Below are 18630 nucleotides of genomic sequence, written 5' to 3'. Positions count from 1 at the left end.
ATGAAGTTTTAAGTGGATTTTGATGGTGGTTGCTGAAATTACTTTTCTTGTATTCTCATAATAGGTACATATGCCCTTATACAAAGATTCAAGTTCCGCATTCCGCACTCACAAAATATCTGATTTCCATACAAACTTTCAACCCCTTTCTCACCACCTTGGGGGATGATTTTCAAAAATGATTGAATTAGTTTTCATGTTTTTTTAATTTATTACCTTTTTTTCCAAAAAGTTAAAGTTCCTAGCTTAAAATTAAATCTACACCCCAAGACGAATTTTCATCCCCTTTTTAGCCCGCTTAGAGATTGAATTTCCAAAAACGTTGCAATTACTTTTTTTGTAATCGGCTATTATGTCTTTCTAATAAGTTTCAAAGCATTATTTGTAATGAATGGATTCAAACTTTGAACCCCATTTTAACCCTGTTAGGGGATGAATTTTACAAATCGCTGAAATCACTTTTATTGTCTTCTAATAATATCCCCAAATACAAAGATTCAAATCCCGCGCTCAAAAAAATGCATGATATCCATACAAACTTTCAACCCCTTTTTCACCACCTTAGGGGATGAATTTTCAAAAACGCTGAAATGAGTTTTCTTGTATTTTAATTTAAAACGTTTTTACAAAGTTTCAAGTTCCTTGCTTAAAATAAAATTTGCACCCGCAGACGAACTTCTATCCCCTTTTTAACCCCCTTAGGGGTTGAAATTCCAAAAACGTTGCAATCACTTTTTTTTGTAATCGGCTATTATGCCTTTCTAAGAAGTTTCAAAACCATTTGTAATGGATTCAAACTTTCAACCCCTTTTTAACCCTGTTAGGGGATGAATTTTACAAAACGCGGAAATTACTTTTCCTGTCTTTTAATAATATCCCTAAATACAAAGATTCAAGTCCCACACTCGAAAAAATGTTTGATATCCATACAAACTTTCAACCCCTTTTTCACCACCTTAGGGGATGAATTTTCAAAAACGCTAAAATTAGTTTTCTTGTATTTTAATAATATATCTTTTAACGAAGTTTCAAATTCGTAGCTCAAAAGAAAACTTTAACCCCATACAAACTTTCATCCCCTTTTTAACCCTGTTAGGGGATGAATTTTACAAAACGCTGAAATTACTTTTATTGTCTTCTAATAATATCCCTAAATACAAAGATTCAAGTCCCGCACTCGAAAATTTTTTTGATATCCATACAAACTTTCAACCCCTTTTTCACCACCCTGGGGGATGAATTTTCTAAAACGCTGAAATTAGTTTTCTTGTATTTGAATTTGATACTTTTTTACAATGTTTCAAGTTCCTAGCTTAAAATAAAATTTGCACCCGAAGACGAACTTTCATCCCCTTTTTAACCCCCTTAGGGGTTGAATTTCCAAAAACGTTGCAATCACTTTTTTTTGTAATGGGCTATTATGCCTTTCTACGAAGTTTCAAAGCATTTGTAATGGATTAAAATTTTCAACCCCTTTTTAACCCTGTTAGGGGATGAATTTTACAAAACGCTGAAATTACTTTTCCTGTCTTCTAATAATATCCCTAAATACAAAGACTCAAGTCCACCACTTGAAAATTTTTTTGATATCCATACAAACTGTCAACCCCTTTTTCACCACCTTAGGGGATGAATTTTCAAAAACGCTGAAATTAGTTTTCTTGTATTTTAATAATATATCTTTTTACGCCGTTTCAAATTCCTAGCTTAAAAAAAGACTTTAACCCCATACAAACTTTCATCCCCTTTTTAACCCCCTTAAGGGTTGAATTTCTCAAAATCGCTTCTTATCTCTTGTACACTTTATAAATGCAATCTGGTGTGCAAATTTCAACTTTCTGGCTTTTGTAGTTTCGGCTCTGCGTTGATGAATCAGTCAGTCAGTCAGTCAGGACAATTGCATTTATATATATAGATAGATTTTAATAATAGTTTGTATAAGTTTTGTTATTGAATAAATTACCCTTATATTAACACAAGTTCAATTTAATTAATCGGATAGAAATATAAAAAATAGATGAGTTGACCGTGATGTGACATCACGGTCAACTCATCTATTTTTCTCTGATGTCATATAAATTCCGTATTAGCAAATCGTTTTGACAGTTCTAAAAACGAAGCTTGACTAATAGAAAAGTAGTCTATTGGTGGATTTTTAATATTTTTATCTCGCTTACTGCTCCACTGGGTAGGTAGCCTTGTGTTATTGAAAGAAAATGCAGTTATAAAAATAAAAGAACACATTATATATTTGAAATCATATATTCTTGTCAAGAATCCGCTATTACACACTTGTAAATGGACTTAAATCAGTATATTTAGTTTAATATAAAAAAAATCAAAGACGTAAATTTATATAAAATGTAACGTCCAAGGCCCTATTTCACCAACGTGACAAATGTCGCATATGTCGACATCACTGTTACTGACGTCACAGGCCTCCATAGGCTACGGTAACCGCTTACCATCAGACGGGCGGTGTAGTTGTTTGCCACCAACATGTTAATTTAAAAAAAACTCCACTCTATCGCCAGTAAATAAGTATTTATTTTGCGAAGCTAATGACAATTGTCACAAGAAATACGACAATTGTCACGAAATTAGACACAGAACTCATTTGCTGTCAAGAATTACCGAAAGTTCTTTGAAATCTTGTGACAATTGTCATCATTATCATCATAAACATCACAAGAGAAATAACTGTTTGTTGCCGATATAATAAAGTTTTTTTAAATAATGCAATGATGGTGACAAACAGGAATACGGCCCGCCCGATGATAAGCGACAACCGTAGCTTAGGATGCCTGTGATGTCAGCAACAATGAGACTTGTCGAATTGTCGCACCAGTCACGTTGGTGAACTTGGAGGATATAACCAACGGAGACGCCATGTCTAAAATTTTCGGTACAAAATTGTCTGCCGTTTTTTGCGGGGTAGGGGCACATCAAATGTATAGGTACGTCATGTCAGATAAACGTCAGTCCATACATATGGTTGACATGAGGTTGACCATTGGCCGCCTATTTTCGACAGAGGGGAACGCCTGTTAATGGCGGTTCCATTGTTAATTACTCCGAGTTGGTGAAATAGGGGCCAGTATGCGCGAGGGTCCGCCTTAGTTTTAATACGAAGAATAAGTTTTATTTCAAGAGTTTTATTTAATCTCAGATTAAATCCTTATCCCAGTTCAAATCAGGCTTAGATATATCTAACTTAGTATAGTTTACTAGAAATTTACAAACTAACCTAGAATTAAATTTGCTTCTTGTAAACAGTCATTTTCTAAATGATGGCACAAGCGTCCTGTCTTATGATTAGCGAACACAGTAGCCAATGGACGCTTGAAAACAGGTGTGCAGTGCAGCCTACTTATGTGTGAAAATTAGTGAAAGGACTGGTCCCAAAAATCAAAAGCAGTACATATTGTATTACCGTTAAAAAACATATACTCAAAATTGAGTAAATTACATAGAATATTTACAACATGCATTTTATGTGACATTCAGATGAATTGTATGTATGTATGTATGATAAGCATCGCAGTCGTAACTGCTTGATAAAAGTGAGTTTAGAACTGACAGAGACGAGCCTTCCAAATGGACGCCGTTACAATGGATTCATCCAAATGGACGGCATCCTAATATTAAACATTGTACGTTTTTGACATTCACGGACCGATTTTGGAATGCAGCCACGCAATTTGGACTGTTGGAACGCTCGTCAGTGGCCACCTTTAGATATATAGGAAAAATATCTGAACACGCACTAGACGCTTATTGAGCGCCTTGGCCTCTCCGTACAAGAATTACACAAATTAATTTTATTACTGTTTGATCAATGCTGATCTATTAGTTCCTTATAACCAACGGAGACGCCATGTCTAAAATTTTCGGTACAAAATAGTCTGCCGTTTTTTGCGGGGGAGGGGCACATCAAATGTATAGGTACGTCATGTCAGATAAACGTCAGTCCATACATATGGTTGACCATTGGCCGCCTATTTTCGACAGAGGGGAACGCCTGTTAATGGCGGCTCCATTGTTAATTACTCCGAGATTAGTTCAATACATCAGTCATTATAAAGTCAGTTTCGTCACAGTGTCTTATTATATAAAATTGTCTGCTAACATTTATCGTGTGTACTTCTACTTATATGTTCAATTTAACACTAAATTATACTTGTTCAGAATTGTAAATTAAAATGTGAATAACAAAACATCCGTGAGACACAGACATATTATTAAGTATTTTAAGTTGAAAAACGATCGACATGTTTCACTCCGTACCGAGAAGTGTCATCAGGAGCTTGCGCTTATGGTGACGAACGGGTACGAAGTGAAACATGTCGATCTTTTTTCAACTTAAAATACGTGAGTAACCCGTTCTTAATATAATATTTAATATGTAAATTAAAATGTTAGGGGAAGAAGAAATGTATGGTATGAGAGACGTGATAAGAAATATTGTAATACATTGTAAAGGAATACTGTAATACTTTTAAAAATCCAAGTATTCCTGAAAATGCGAGTTATTTTTTGCATTTTTCAACATAATTCAACTTTTATTTTTGTTAAAACATTACCATTGTCGTACCATGAATTGGTGATAAGTTTGGGTGGTATTCCATCCAAACTTATCACCATTCCATTATTCGATCAAAATTGCGTTGCGTCTCCCTCTCTCAGTAAGCCAAATATGAGACGCAAATACAAATTTGATCAAACTTTTCTTCATTTTCGAAACTTTAGAAATAATAATTGTAAAAGGAACTTAGGTGTTATTTGTATAATTCTAAAAAGTAAAAAGCTGCTTAAGATGGTTTTCCATCTGTCCAACATCTTGTATTTGCGTCTCACATTTTGCTTAATGAGAGGGTGAGACGCAATGCACATTGGCCCAAGAAATTGGACAAGTAGAATACCACCGTACAAATGTATGTATGCATCGGACTTAAAGATCTACCCCCTTATTCATAAACGTTTACTAAAGTTGACAAGCCGATAATAATCGTTTGTCTCTTTCCGACGTATTGGTATGATGGAAAGGGACAAACGATTATTATCGGCTTGTCAACTTTAGTAAACGTTTATGAATAAGGGGGTAAAAAAATGAATTGTCAGTACTATTGTGTTCTCCAAGTTATACATAGTGTAAAGGACAATGGATATTGCACGTCAACTATTATAATATGTAGTCATAAAAATGTTGATCAGTTGTCATTGTCCCAAAGTGTGGCAGCGCCTTTATGTCAATACAATTTAATTTCAGACGTGTGCGTCAAACGCAAGGCCGCATACCGGATGCGTTTGCTTAGACATGCTCGTTGTAATATACTGAACATTATGAGAGACGGCACACCGCTTGCGTGCACAGCTCCAACATTTTAGCGCACGCAGCCGGTGTGTACCGGTCTTAACAATAACAAAAACTTGAATATAGCCAGACTTACAATTTTATATGTAGCTCGATGAACAGCATAATTTTACTGATAAATTTCATAAAGTTTCAGCAATAAGAAATCTAATTTTTACATAATTTTAGTTTCACATACACCATTTGCACAAACCCAGTGTTCAATTTATTAAATATATTTTCTCCACATACGGTTTTTCCTGTACACATATTTGTGACGTCCCACAGGTAAAGGTACCTTATGGCGGTTGGCGCTTTCGCTATTATTAACGCCGCTCCAATATTATTGCGGCGCTATGCGACGTAAGCGCCAGCCGCCATAAGGTACCTTTTGCCGTGGAACGTAACATTTGATTACACAAACGGGTCTACCGCGATTTCCTGTGTTATGTGTTGTGTGGGTTCCTCCTGTGTTATCGGCCACGCTTGTAGCGTGTAACGCTGGCACTGAATAAAGCTGGACACTCATTAGCGAGCCGTAACCGTTACATTTACTGTAACCAAAAAACATAATGTAATGTGTGGTTACGGTTACGGTTCTTAATGAGTATCCGGCTTAACTGACGTACCGTGTACAGCCGCCATCAGATACATCGGAGCGGCCATGTTGCTCACAAATATCTGAACACGCTTCTATTGTCAGGGCGTTAGAGTGCGTGTTCGGATATTTTAGAGCACCGTCACCGCTCCGATATATCTGATGGCGACTGTACCACCTTACACACGATCAAACAGGCCTCGGACCAGACCAATTTCGGGGTTCGGTACGCCCGTCAATTACAGCTCTAACATTAAGTCTGGAGCAGGCGTGGCTCACTCGCGATTTCGTCGCTTTGCAACAGGTAGCTACAAGTACATCCGTCCCACACCAATTTTGGTGGCTAGCCATAAGCTGCGCGTGGCGCTGTCGCCACCTAGCGGAAATATCTGTCCTGATCGTAACAGACGCGTTTTGTTAGAGATCTTCTGTATAGTTCGTAGGTTCGTAACTGAGCCCGAGCTAATCCTATTGTCTATTGTTAAGTAAAACCGCTCGTGCCACTTGCCACCCCCACCTGCATAAAAACCTGCGTACTTCGGTTACTGAGTGCCGGCGAGTCGAACGCTACAGAACCAGTCTAAAATGTGTCATCGAGATGCGTAACAAAGGCGCGTTATCGGAGAGCGCAACTACACTGGTTTTTTGAGCGTTGGACTAGCCCGCGCTCAGGTGCCGAATAGAATAAGGATGACCCTTTTTTGCAGGTAAGTAGCACGTGCGGTTTTACTTAACAATAGACAATAGGATTAGCCGCCGGGCTCACTTACGAATCTACGAACTATACCTAGTACTATTATTTATTCTGTGTCTGGAGTAAAGATGTAATAGAGTGGTGTTTGTGCAAAAGGTGTCAGTCAAGTGGCCACTGTAGTGGCGAGAATAATTCCGTTAGAGTTGTGAGCGGCTTAGGACCGGGACTTCCTTTTGGCCGGTGACCGCGGCGGCGGCTCAGTCTTCTTGCTCTGAAATTAAAATAAAAAAATCGTTATAAGAACATCTTTAAGAGTCCCCAACAAGCTCGGTTCTCCATACAAACGTAGTTTTATTTTAAAATTAATACCTAAAAAAATTGGTCCTCCTATGGACCTCAAACTATCTCCATCCATACTAAAATTCATCTAAATCGGTTCAGCGGTTTAAGCTTGAAGAGATATTAGACAAAGTTATAATCGCATTTATAATATTAGTAAGAATATTAGTATTTATTATGTAAGCCGATTTAAGGAAGGAGGGGGGTTAGAACATATCTTCGATTCTTACGCAATATAGGTGGGAGGGGGTCGGCCTATTCCTAATTTTTCTCGCTCTCTCATTAAAGCAAAAAGTGAGACGCGATGGACGCAATACACATTAGACAAAGAAATTCGATAGATGGAATACCACCCTTACATGGGGATGGGTGGGGGTCAAAAATTACCTTAGGTAATAGTTTAATGGCGCCTAGGGTCTCTATTGTTTCTCATAAAGTTTTAAGTCATAATGTATTGTTTGTCCGCATTTTCGTTAGTCATAAATTATTTTTTTCAGTAACGCGTAACTTTTCAGGATTGTTATAAAACAAACCTAACCTATCTATAGGATAATCGAAAATCCTGAAAATGTAATAGTTTCAGTTTTAGGACTAATGAATCTAATGATAATAACATGACATTAAAGCTCTCCAAGGGGCCTCTACGTGTTGGATCTGTATCCCCACGCAAGCCTACCAAAGGACCGGGATTTGTAGGCCCGTGAATTCCAAAATGGAGAAACAAATATGACAAACAATACATTATGACTTAAGACTATATGGGAAACAAAGGGACCCCATGGCGCTTAATATGTGCACAAACCACTCACCTCTCTCGATCGCTTGGCCCTAGGCTCGTCATCAACCTTCTCTTTCTCCACCGACGGTTCCTTCTCACTCTTACTCCTCTTCTCCCCCGGCTTCGGCTTATCCTTCCCATTCTTAGCTTCATTACCTTTCTCTTTCGTTTTATTATCTTTAGACTTATCGCTATTTTTTTCACTCTCCTTTTTGCTTTCATTGTCATTTTCATCTTCTATTTCATCATCTTTGTCATTTGTTTGATTAACATCACCTTTCTCTTTAGAATTAGATTCCTTTTTTGCATCATTAGTCTTCTCTTTAGAGTTAGATTCCTTCTTTGCATCATTAGTCTTCTCTTTAGAGTTAGATTCCTTCTTTGCATCATTAGTCTTCTCTTTAGAGTTAGATTCCTTTTTTGCATCATTAGTCTTCTCGCTGTCACCTTCTCCTTTCTCTTCATCCTCTTTTTCATGATTCTCAGAATTTTCATTAACTCTCTCTACTTCTTTATCAGCAGCGTCATCATTTGCCTTCTCTGCTTCGTTAGATTTTTCATTTTCATTGTTTTCCTTTGGCTCTGAATCATCTTTATTGTTTTCATTAGGTTTGTTGGTGTCTGGCTCTTCTGATTTGTCCTCTTCTTTTTCCTTCTCTTTCTCTTCTTGTGCCGGTTTTCGTCCGCGTTTGAGGGGTTGTTTCAATGGAGTGCTGTTAGCCTTCTTGCCTTTAGCTGTGAAAAATGGTGTTTGTTAATTAAATGAAGTCATAATCATAACAGATAACTGTGACATAAACGCATATTACTTGTGTCAGCGCAACCTAACGTGTATATATACAGGCAGGCATTTAGAGACTATACGTTCTTATACTATCACACATAAGGTGTTTTATGTTTTAATACATATGATTCGGTCAAATTGTGTTTTTTTTTTTTTAAATAAATTATAGCCAGCCAACATTTATTTAGGATTATTTCTTACCTTGACACTTTATTCCTAACTCTAATACTTTTCTCTAAAAAAAAAACCGTCAACCGGGACTTTCATGCTAAAAGGGGGGGTTGCGTCAAGGGGAGGGCAGGGTACACTAGTGTGCGTAAAGCACCATACCTAAAGGTATCATACTACATTCATTGAATGCTGGCTATAATTTGTTTGTCTTCCCCATACATTAGAACACGACCGAATCAATACTCCCTGCCACTGTTCGAAACAATATATAACATGTACCCCTCTTGTTATTTGACACCCGTGTTCGAGAATTTCTGTTATGGATGGCTTAAGGAGCCATTTGAGGGTAGATTTTGTTTACTTTTATATAAATACCTAAAGATACAGAGTACGTGAGCCATACTGAACGTTTTCATACATTTTGGCTGATCAGATGTCGTCGTTTTCTATGGAAAAGCCAAAAAAATTCACTGATTTTAGGGTTGGTCCCATAGTAAAAGTAGCTCAGTTTAGCGAGTAAAATCAAGCCCTGGAATTAAAGCCCCATGGTCAGACACATATTGTATGAGACGACTTATTTTTTCAAAGTGGCCAGTTCCAGGAATTTTCAGTATGCCCTAATTATAACTAACCGGGGGTGGCTTTCTTCTTCTTGTCAGCGTCGTCAGATTCTGCAGCCTCCTGTTCGTTAGCCGCGTCCACCGCCGCCTTCATCGTGTGAGCGATCGGCTGGGACAGTTCTGAAATCAAAAGTATAAAATTTAAAAAAAAAATTGTGGGACAATCTTACACACAACCCACGGTAAGCTTAATATGGCTTGTGTTCTACAATCAAAAGTATTTCTTTCATTTACAAACACTTACACTAACAGTTACAGTATCAAAAAGAAATTCAGATTAACCCCCATTCATCATCAATTCAACATCAAACTTAGCAAGTCTTTGTTAAATTGTGTCTCTTTCCAACAAACACAAATGTCTGAATGACAGATAAGATTTAAATGTGCCGTTATCTATGAAAAGGGACCTTATTGTCGATGGCGCTTACGCCATTATCAACGATGCTCCGATATAAATACAATGACGCGCGACGCTGTGCGGCGTAATTATGCGCTATCGACAATAAGGTCCCCTTTCATAGATAATGCCCCAAATAGTTTATACCAATTCCGTTATCACCACTCCGCTGCACCAAAAATGCTATAAAATTTACGATGTCTGCTTATTACATACTACATTAAAAGCGTCATCAGCGGGACATTTGTTCGCCACGGGCACACTACACCTGCCTGTTTTCGGTCGTGGTTGCCGCTCCCGTACTGACTATAAACCGCCATGAAAAACGGTGTCGCCCTGCCTGACACTGTATAGTCTGCAATAGACTGAAAGGCCTATGATGATGACATTGAATGTTAAATAAAAGAATGCTTGTTAAAAAAAATATTTACGATACAAGTGCGGAAAAGAGGAAGGGAGTGTTTTAAATCGAAACGAGTTGCGAATTACCTATTCGCACGTGTATCGTACAACGTTTTACAGTACATATGGCCATTCACTTTTGACATACGCACGTAAAGTGCTATTTTACGCACCACTGCGGGAAAATAGGACCATATCTGTAATAGTTATTTGTACAACAAGAGATCAAAGTTTGATATTTCTTCGAGTGCTTATTTTGAGTACCGTGCAAGCGAAAGATTCTATAATAGATTCACGAGCGCAGCGTGAGCGTAGTAAGGGATTCAAAAGCGCACGAGATGTAAATAACTTTGATCTCGTGTAGTACACAAAATTTTTACCCTAAGCAGTGAGAACATACCTAGAGGGACAGAGATAATAGAACCCAAGTATATCGAACTTGTATTAGACCCCGCATGTTGAAATGACATTTGACTATAAAGGTCACTTGAATGACACAAAATGAGTGAGCAAAATGCGATTTTGCTCACTGAGTGAGACAAAATGACTCAGTGAGCAAAATCGCATTTTGCTCACTGTTTTTAAGAAGCAAAGTACCCTTGTTCGAGCTGCTGAGGTGAAAAAGTACATTATTGTCGAGGCTCGGAAGTAGCTACTTGCAGGCTGAGGATTCGTTTTAAACGGACGACCTTGGGAGTCCGTTTAATTGAATCCGAAGCCAGCAAGTAGCCTTCCAGCCGAGTCATATATAGTGCTTTTCTCAAAAATGGTGCAAGAAACATAAATATCATAGAAACATTTTACAAAAGTAACGTTCTTACGTATATAAACTTGGTCAAGCAGATCTTGTCAGTAGAAAAAGGCGGCAAATTTGAAAAATGTGGGCGCGAAGCGATATCGTCTCATAGAAAATTTGAATTTCGCGCCATTTTCTACTGACAAGATTTGCTTGACCATCTATATTTTCACAGAGAAAAGCCCTTGCCGCCTTTTTATTTTTTTAATAAAAAAATAGAAGTGTATTTTTCTGCCGAAAATACGCCAACCTATTTGAGACAACTAAATAGTCGCGGTACTAATCATCTGTTTGGCTGTGTAATGGGCCTGTGCCTTCATTTGATATGGCCATTTGAACTTTTAAAAAGTTTGGAACTCGACAAATAATGGAATTTGTATGCAACATTGCAGTCCCAAAATCGAGACTGCAATGTTTTTAACTTTTTAATTTTTGGTTGACCATAAACTCCGCGCTTCGCGACCTATTTCTTAGACGGCAAAGTCGACTTTGCCGTCCATTTTTGAGAAAAAGGTATTTACCGATGGGCTCGTGGACCATCTCGAGCAGCTTGTCCGCGTGCAGGGTCTCCGTGGCGGCCTTGAACTGCGCCACGCGCTCGTTGAACAGCTCCCAGAATGATACACCCTCGGGCACGTGGAACAAGTCCTGAAAGTAGAAAGCTTCGGGTAATTTTAATGTTGGTATTTTAATTTTAATTCTTTTTAGTTAAATTTTGGAGTGAACTTTATTCTGGGATAGCAATAAAAATATGTTAGATATAATATTAATTATATACCACATTATAAAGACCATATAATGTACTATTTTAACTAATTACCTTACATGGACGTGTCGAAGAAAAATATAAATTTTAGGCTGCTAGCAAGTACATGGTGATGAAGAGTGCGTCGGCCTTGTTCCGGATGCGGTGGGCCTGCTTGCTGAAGGTCAGGGCTTCGGCCTCGCTCATCTCCCAGGAGGGCGCGTTGCCGTCTCTGTCGCTCTTCACTATGTTATAGCGATGGCAGTCTGTAGAGGAAGCTGCCTTACCCGCATGGTGATGAAGAGTGCGTCGGCCTTGTTCCGGATGCGGTGCGCCTGCTTGCTGAAGGTCAGGGCTTCGGCCTCGCTCATCTCCCAGGAGGGCGCGTTGCCGTCTCTGTCGCTCTTCACTATGTTATAGCGATAGCAGTCTGTAGAGGAAGCTGCCTTACCCGCATGGTGATGAAGAGTGCGTCGGCCTTGTTCCGGATGCGGTGCGCCTGCTTGCTGAAGGTTAGGGCTTCGGCCTCGCTCATCTCCCAGGAGGGCGCGTTGCCGACGTACACGCGCATGCGTTTAACTGTCTCCATGCACGTCGGGTGTTTGAGCAGCATCAGGGCGGCTAGGTCCAGCTCTGTAAGAAAAAGGAAGACATCGGAAGATCAGCGCTAGAACTCGCCAGCAACATGCTGAAATGGGGCCATTTCGTGACAATTTATTATTCACTATGTTTTTTCTATGTATGTCTATTGTCTGTGTGTTTACGAATAAAAAACTATTCTAAAATACAAAATGTGAAATGTGGTTCTGTGTTTATTTATGTAGTTTACAAGTACAGTACCGGTCAAAAGTTTAAGTTCACTCTGCGAAATAAGGTTATCATATGTAATTATGCTCAAATATAGAATATGTTTTGAATTTCAAACGTTTAATTGTTTCCACGACTACCAAATAACAATAAAAATACCTCTTGGAGGAATCGTTTTATGTTATTCGGAAAATTTGATCCATTTAATATTTTTGTTCCGTATTTCCTATGAGATTTCGTGAAGTTAGAAATCATTTAAAATGGGTCGCAAAGCCGATTTTAGTGTCGAAACTCGTGCTGTTATTGTAACTCTGTCAAATGAGGGCTACACGACGCGGAAAATCGCTGAAAAAATGAAGGTTTCTCAAACCGCTGTCGTGAGTACTTTGAAACGAAAACAAAAAACCGGTCTTAATTGCAGTCGATCTCGATCAGGTAGGCCAAAAGTCACGTCTAAAAGCGAAGACCAATTTATTTGCGTGCAGAGCAAACGCCAACGTACTCTAACTGCTCCAGAAATTTGCGAAGAACTCAACGCCACCCGAGAACAGCGAGTATCGGTTTCGACAGTGCAACGGCGTCTGCGAAACTATGGTCTAAAAGGTCGTATTGCTGCCAAAAAACCCTTGTTACGTAGTCAGAATAAAGTTAAGAGGTTGAAATGGGCCCAGAAACACAAAAACTGGACGTCTGAACAGTGGTCTAAAGTTTTATTTTCTGACGAATCGAAGTTTGAAATTTTTGGAGGGAGACGTCGTCAATATGTTCGACGACAAGTAGGCGAACGAATGATAAAGCAATGCGTGATGCCAACAGTGAAGCACGGTGGAGGATCAGTTATGGTCTGGGGATGCTTTGCGGGTGATAAAGTTGGTGATCTCGTGAGAGTCAATGGCATAATGGATAAGAAAATGTATTATAACATTTTGCAACGTCACGCTTTTCCATCTGGAAAACGGATTGTAGGCAGAGGTTTTGTTTTCCAACAAGACAACGATCCCAAGCATACGTCGAAGTTGTGCAAAAACTACATTTCATCCAAAGAGAACCAAAAAGAATTAAAATATATGGATTGGCCTCCTCAATCGCCCGACCTCAATCCGATTGAGTTGTTATGGGATGAATTGGACAGGCGTGTGAGAAAAATGCGGCCAACTAATAAAGAACAGCTTTGGGAATACCTATACATTTGTTGGAATAAAATTTCGACATCAACACTGCAAAAACTAATTACGCGAATGCCGAAAGTGTGTATGGCAGCATTGAAAGCAAAAGGCGGATATTTTGAAGAGTCTAAAGTTGGCAAAAACTGATCTTTTTTTATTTAATTGTGGTTTTAAATTAGAGAATTACCTTTAATTTATTATGTAATAAAAGATTATTAAATACTTTTATTAGTACATTGTGTTATAGCTTCATTTAACCGAATTTACAGAGTGAACTTAAACTTTTGACCGGTACTGTATACATAGTTTGCTTTTTTTTTATTTCACTCAATATATTTCTCTCTCTGCGCCAATTGTAATAAGTCCGCCATTTGTACATTGTTGTATATATTTTGTGCAATAAAGTTAAAATAAATAATAAAATGGAACTACATACAATGAATATGTTTTATGGTAGGGGTCATCTATTAATTACATCACACTAAATTTCCATTTATTTAGATCCTCCTCTCCCCGTGTCACACTTTTGCCCCCCTCCCCCTGTTGCTGTGACGTAATATGTGGATGAAGTAGGCGAGTTCACCATGACGTCACTATATTAGATTTCATAATTATGAATTCCGTATTAGCAAAACAGTTTGACAGTTCTAAAAAAGTAACTGATTTGACTAGTAGGAAAGTGGCTTACTCCTTACCAAGTATTTCATCAGCCTTCTCCAAGCTGATGCAGGTCTTGATCTTGGCGTCCAGCTCGATCAGCTTCATCTCTGTCTTCAGCAAGTGCAGGCGGGACTGTAACAATGAACAACTTACCAAGGATCTCATCAATGAGCTTGAGACAGAGTTCAGTGTCAGCCTTCTCCAAGCTGAGACAGGTCTTGATCTTGGCGTCCAGCTCGATCAGCTTCATCCCTGTCTTCAGCAAGTGCAGGTGGGACTGTAACAATGAACAACTTACCAAGGATCTCATCAATGAGCTTGAGACAGAGTTCAGTGTCAGCCTTCTCCAAGCTGAGACAGGTCTTGATCTTGGCGTCCAGCTCGATCAGCTTCATCCCTGTCTTCAGCAAGTGCAGGCGGGACTGTAACAATGAACAACTTACCAAGGATCTCATCAATGAGCTTGAGACAGAGTTCAGTGTCAGCCTTCTCCAAGCTGAGACAGGTCTTGATCTTGTCTAGCTCGATCAGCTTCATCTCTGTGTCTCCAGCAAGTGCAGGCGGGACTGTAATAATGAACAACTTACCAAGGATGTCATCAATGAGCTTGAGACAGAGTTCAGTGTCAGCCTTCTCCAAGCTGAGACAGGTCTTGATCTTGGCGTCCAGCTCGATCAGCTTCATCTCTGTCTTCAGCAAGTGCAGGCGGGACTTTAACAATGAACAACTTACCAAGGATCTCATCAATGAGCTTGAGACAGAGTTCAGTGTCAGCCTTCTCCAAGCTGAGACAGGTCTTGATCTTGGCGTCCAGCTCGATCAGCTTCATCTCTGTCTTCAGGAAGTGAAGGCGGGACTTCTTTACCTCTGTAATAATAATTAATATTCACAACGATACTTAAAAAATTAAGATTAATTTTCAACTTTCTTAATATGTAGTTACATACTAGCGTAGCGAAATAGTAGTCACCTGCTATTATGTTACTATAGTTCGTTTTTTTAGCATTAGAAATAAGGTAAACAATCTTGATGTATCTTTTAATTAAAAAACACGTTTTAAAAATAAGTTACGACAAATATGTAACAATTATGAATCTAATATGTACGATCATTTATAATATTCTTCTGCTTTCATAAGTAATCGTTTTTGGATTTTAAAAAGCGTTTTTCAATTAAAAGACACGTCAAGATCGCTCACCTTCTTGCAAGTTCTTTCTAATGCTAAAAAAACGAACTATACTAGTATGTTACTCTTCGAAGGCAGCAAAAATATGTGGCTGTAGCTTTTTGTCAAACCACGGGACCTGAGGGGGCTGACATTGAACTGTTCGGTACCAGATTCCTTTAGTGAGAGACCGCTTATCAAAGTATTCCCTCCACATCTGCCTGCAACTAATCCTAACTTTACCTAGTACTTCGCTGTGTACTGGCACAGAATAAATAATAGTACTAGGTACAGAAGACTCACTCTCTAACAAAACGCGTTTGTTACGAAAAGCACAGATATGGCCGCCAGGTGGCGACAGCGCCACGCGCGGCTTACGGCAAACCCCAAAATTGGGGTGGAACGGATGCACTTTTAGCTACCTGTAGCAAAGCGACGAAATCGCGGAGTGGGCCACGCCTGGTACTGGTAGACAACGGTATGGAACGGTATGGAAGAAGATGGGTATTTCGAAGCTTTTGCAAAAATCCCTGTGTCAAACTATACATACCCAGATCTCTGTCCCTGTCCAGCGCTTGTCGGTCGTCGTCGGTAAGGTTCAGATCCATGACGAGCTGCGCCGATATCGACTGCGGTGTGATTTGACCTTTTTCTGGTGACAAACAAATAGCGCTTTTAGGGTTGGTTGCACCAAACTGTTCGTATCGTTAAAGAGTTCGCTAAATTTTTATGTAGGGAAAGTTTCATAGTGGCGCGCCGGCTGACGTTGATCAATCTGTCAAACACAAAACAAATGTGGCCTAAGTTATATGTGGAATAAGCTTGAGCGCCTCCAGAATCTCTGCATAAGGTTTATATTTGGCCTGCGCAAATATGACCATGTGTCACAATTCCGTTCTCAGCTCAAGTGGCTTTCTATTCGACTTCGCCGTGACTCTCATGTCCTCGCCCTTCTCTATGGCATTCTCTTTAACCCCGCTACACCACCTTATCTCAAAGAGCGTTTCAAGTATCTCTCTTCTATCTGATGTTCTCGGACTCATATTCTTGCTCCTCCTTCATCTACTTCAAAATTTTATAACTCCTCGTTTACCTTCCGGGCTGTTCGGTTGTGGAATGCTTTGCCAGTATAATTAAGATTAGCTAAATCTCTCCCCATTTTCAAAAATCAGCTGAAAGTATACTTTTTATCTCTGCCTTAAGTTGCCATTTTATATATTGTATATATGTAAGTATAAAATATATATTATGTATATTGTATATTTATTTGTGTATTAGGTTTTGTTGTAATAGTTATATAGTTATATAAATAATATGTGTGTTTGTGTTTAATAGTCTCCATATTTCACTCCGTGCACTACCTGTTGACTTTTGTTTGAGTTATACATTTCCTGCTAGGTTGTATGGAAGAGATCGCTTTTTAGCGATAAGACCGCCTGTTGTTACCGGGTTCTATTGTTCCACTAAAATTTCTTTGTAATTTTACATGTATGTAAGATGTATGATTATTGGTGCAATAAAGAATATTTACTTACTTACAAATGTGGTTGGTGCAACTGGCCCTTACTTATTAATATTATTTTAATCAACTATATTATCATAAAAAACCGGACAAGTGCGAGTCGGACTCGCCCACCGAGGGTTCCGTACTTTTTAGTATTTGTTATAGCGGCAGCAGAAATATATCATCTGTGATAATTTGAACTGTTTAGCTATCACGGTTCATGAGATAAAGCCTGGTGACAGACGGACGGACGGACAGATGGACAGTGGAATCTTGGTAATAGGATCTTGGTTTTATCCTTTGGGTACGAAATCTTAAAAAATGTCTCTTGCAGTTTCAGGATTTTAGCATTATGATAGGTGAAGGTGAAACACTGTATTTTGAATAAAATAACCAGTTACAATATAAAGCGAAGAAATTAATATTGTATGACAAGTTGACGACCGAAAGCCGGTTATTGTTAATATAAGGGATAAAGTGCTAATTTTACTCTTCAGACATTTTTTAAAATTCAGAGTAAGTTACTTAGTACTGTCTTAGGCATGTTATGGCGTTAGACGCAGCTTGCTTGTCCCGCTATAGCCTGGAGGCTTCGCTCTTGAAACTTGCAGGCCCGGACTGGAAAAGTTTCACTCCGCAGTACTGCCCAGAGGGTAGGCAGGCGATCAGAATGTTTAACTACAATATTTCTCTCTTACCCAGCTGTTTCTTGAGCGTGATGGTATTAGAAGCGGCTTGCTTGTCCCACTGTAGCCTCGAGGCTTCGCTCTTGAAACTAGCAGGCCGGGACTGGAACAGTTGCACTCCGCAGTACTGCCCGGAGGGTAGGCAGGCGATCTGGATGTTTAACTACAATATTTCTGTCTTACCCAGCTGTTTCTTGAGCGTGATGGCATTAGAAGCGGCTTGCTTGTCCCACTGTAGCCTCGAGGCTTCGCTCTTGAAACTAGCAGGCCTGGACTGGAAGAGTTTCACTCCGCAGTACTGCCCGGAGGGTAGGTAGGCGATCAGGATATTTTCCTTCTCTGGGTCTGCTGTTAAATAAAGAATTAAAGATTAGTAATAGTAAAAGGTACAGTCAGTAGCAATAGTTCCTAAGCGGGCGAGGTGTTCAAAATGATCTTGACACGACTTTATTGTTAAGAGAATAAGAGCGCGTCAATTTTGAACACCTCGCCCGCTTAGCAACTTCTGCTGCTGACTGTACCACGTTTTAAGTTGTCAATTAGGTTGATTTTAAATTTTATAGCAGTAGTAGTGACACCTTATTGACCATCGATAACAAGTAGGTACAGTCGCCATCAGATATATCGGAGCGGCCAAGGTGTTCACAATATCTGAACGCGCACTCTAATGCCTTGACAATAGAGGCGTGTTAAGATATTTGTGAGCGCCTCGGCCGCTCTTATATATCTGATGGCGACTGTACCATCACGCTCCGCGATTGTTGCCATTTAGGGTCCTAGCTAAATTGGTTGTTTGATACTTATGCTATAGAATTTACAATTTAGCAAGAACTCTAAATGGCATAACAATCCCGTGTGGTGACTGTACCCGTTCTTTTTATTTTTCATTTACAGGAGATTTATTTAAACTTTATTGTACAAAATATATACAACAATGTACAAATGGCGGACTTAATGCGAAATGG

At 39.1% G+C, this 18630-nt stretch overlaps 1 protein-coding gene across 1 annotated transcript in view; it reads right to left on the bottom strand.

Annotated features, from left to right (window-relative positions):
* Positions 1 to 2249: 2249 nt before the first annotated feature.
* Positions 2250 to 18630, bottom strand: part of LOC134677140 (PC4 and SFRS1-interacting protein) — a 37099-nt gene continuing 20718 nt past the window's right edge. Inside the window, exons 9-16 of the mRNA XM_063535599.1 lie at positions 17849 to 18013; positions 16026 to 16127; positions 15043 to 15177; positions 12129 to 12310; positions 11454 to 11580; positions 9350 to 9457; positions 7794 to 8497; positions 2250 to 6916 (exon numbers count right to left, since the gene is read on the bottom strand). Coding sequence (XP_063391669.1) covers positions 6860 to 6916; positions 7794 to 8497; positions 9350 to 9457; positions 11454 to 11580; positions 12129 to 12310; positions 15043 to 15177; positions 16026 to 16127; positions 17849 to 18013 — 1580 coding nt within the window. The 3' untranslated portion in view covers positions 2250 to 6859. The remainder of the gene's footprint in view (positions 6917 to 7793; positions 8498 to 9349; positions 9458 to 11453; positions 11581 to 12128; positions 12311 to 15042; positions 15178 to 16025; positions 16128 to 17848; positions 18014 to 18630) is intronic.

This window comes from Cydia fagiglandana, chromosome 25 (assembly GCF_963556715.1).
Source record: "Cydia fagiglandana chromosome 25, ilCydFagi1.1, whole genome shotgun sequence".
In the NCBI taxonomy this organism is placed as follows: Eukaryota; Metazoa; Arthropoda; class Insecta; order Lepidoptera; family Tortricidae; genus Cydia; species Cydia fagiglandana.
Note: the sequence above shows the minus strand (reverse complement) of the source record. Positions and strands in the feature narration are given on the sequence as shown.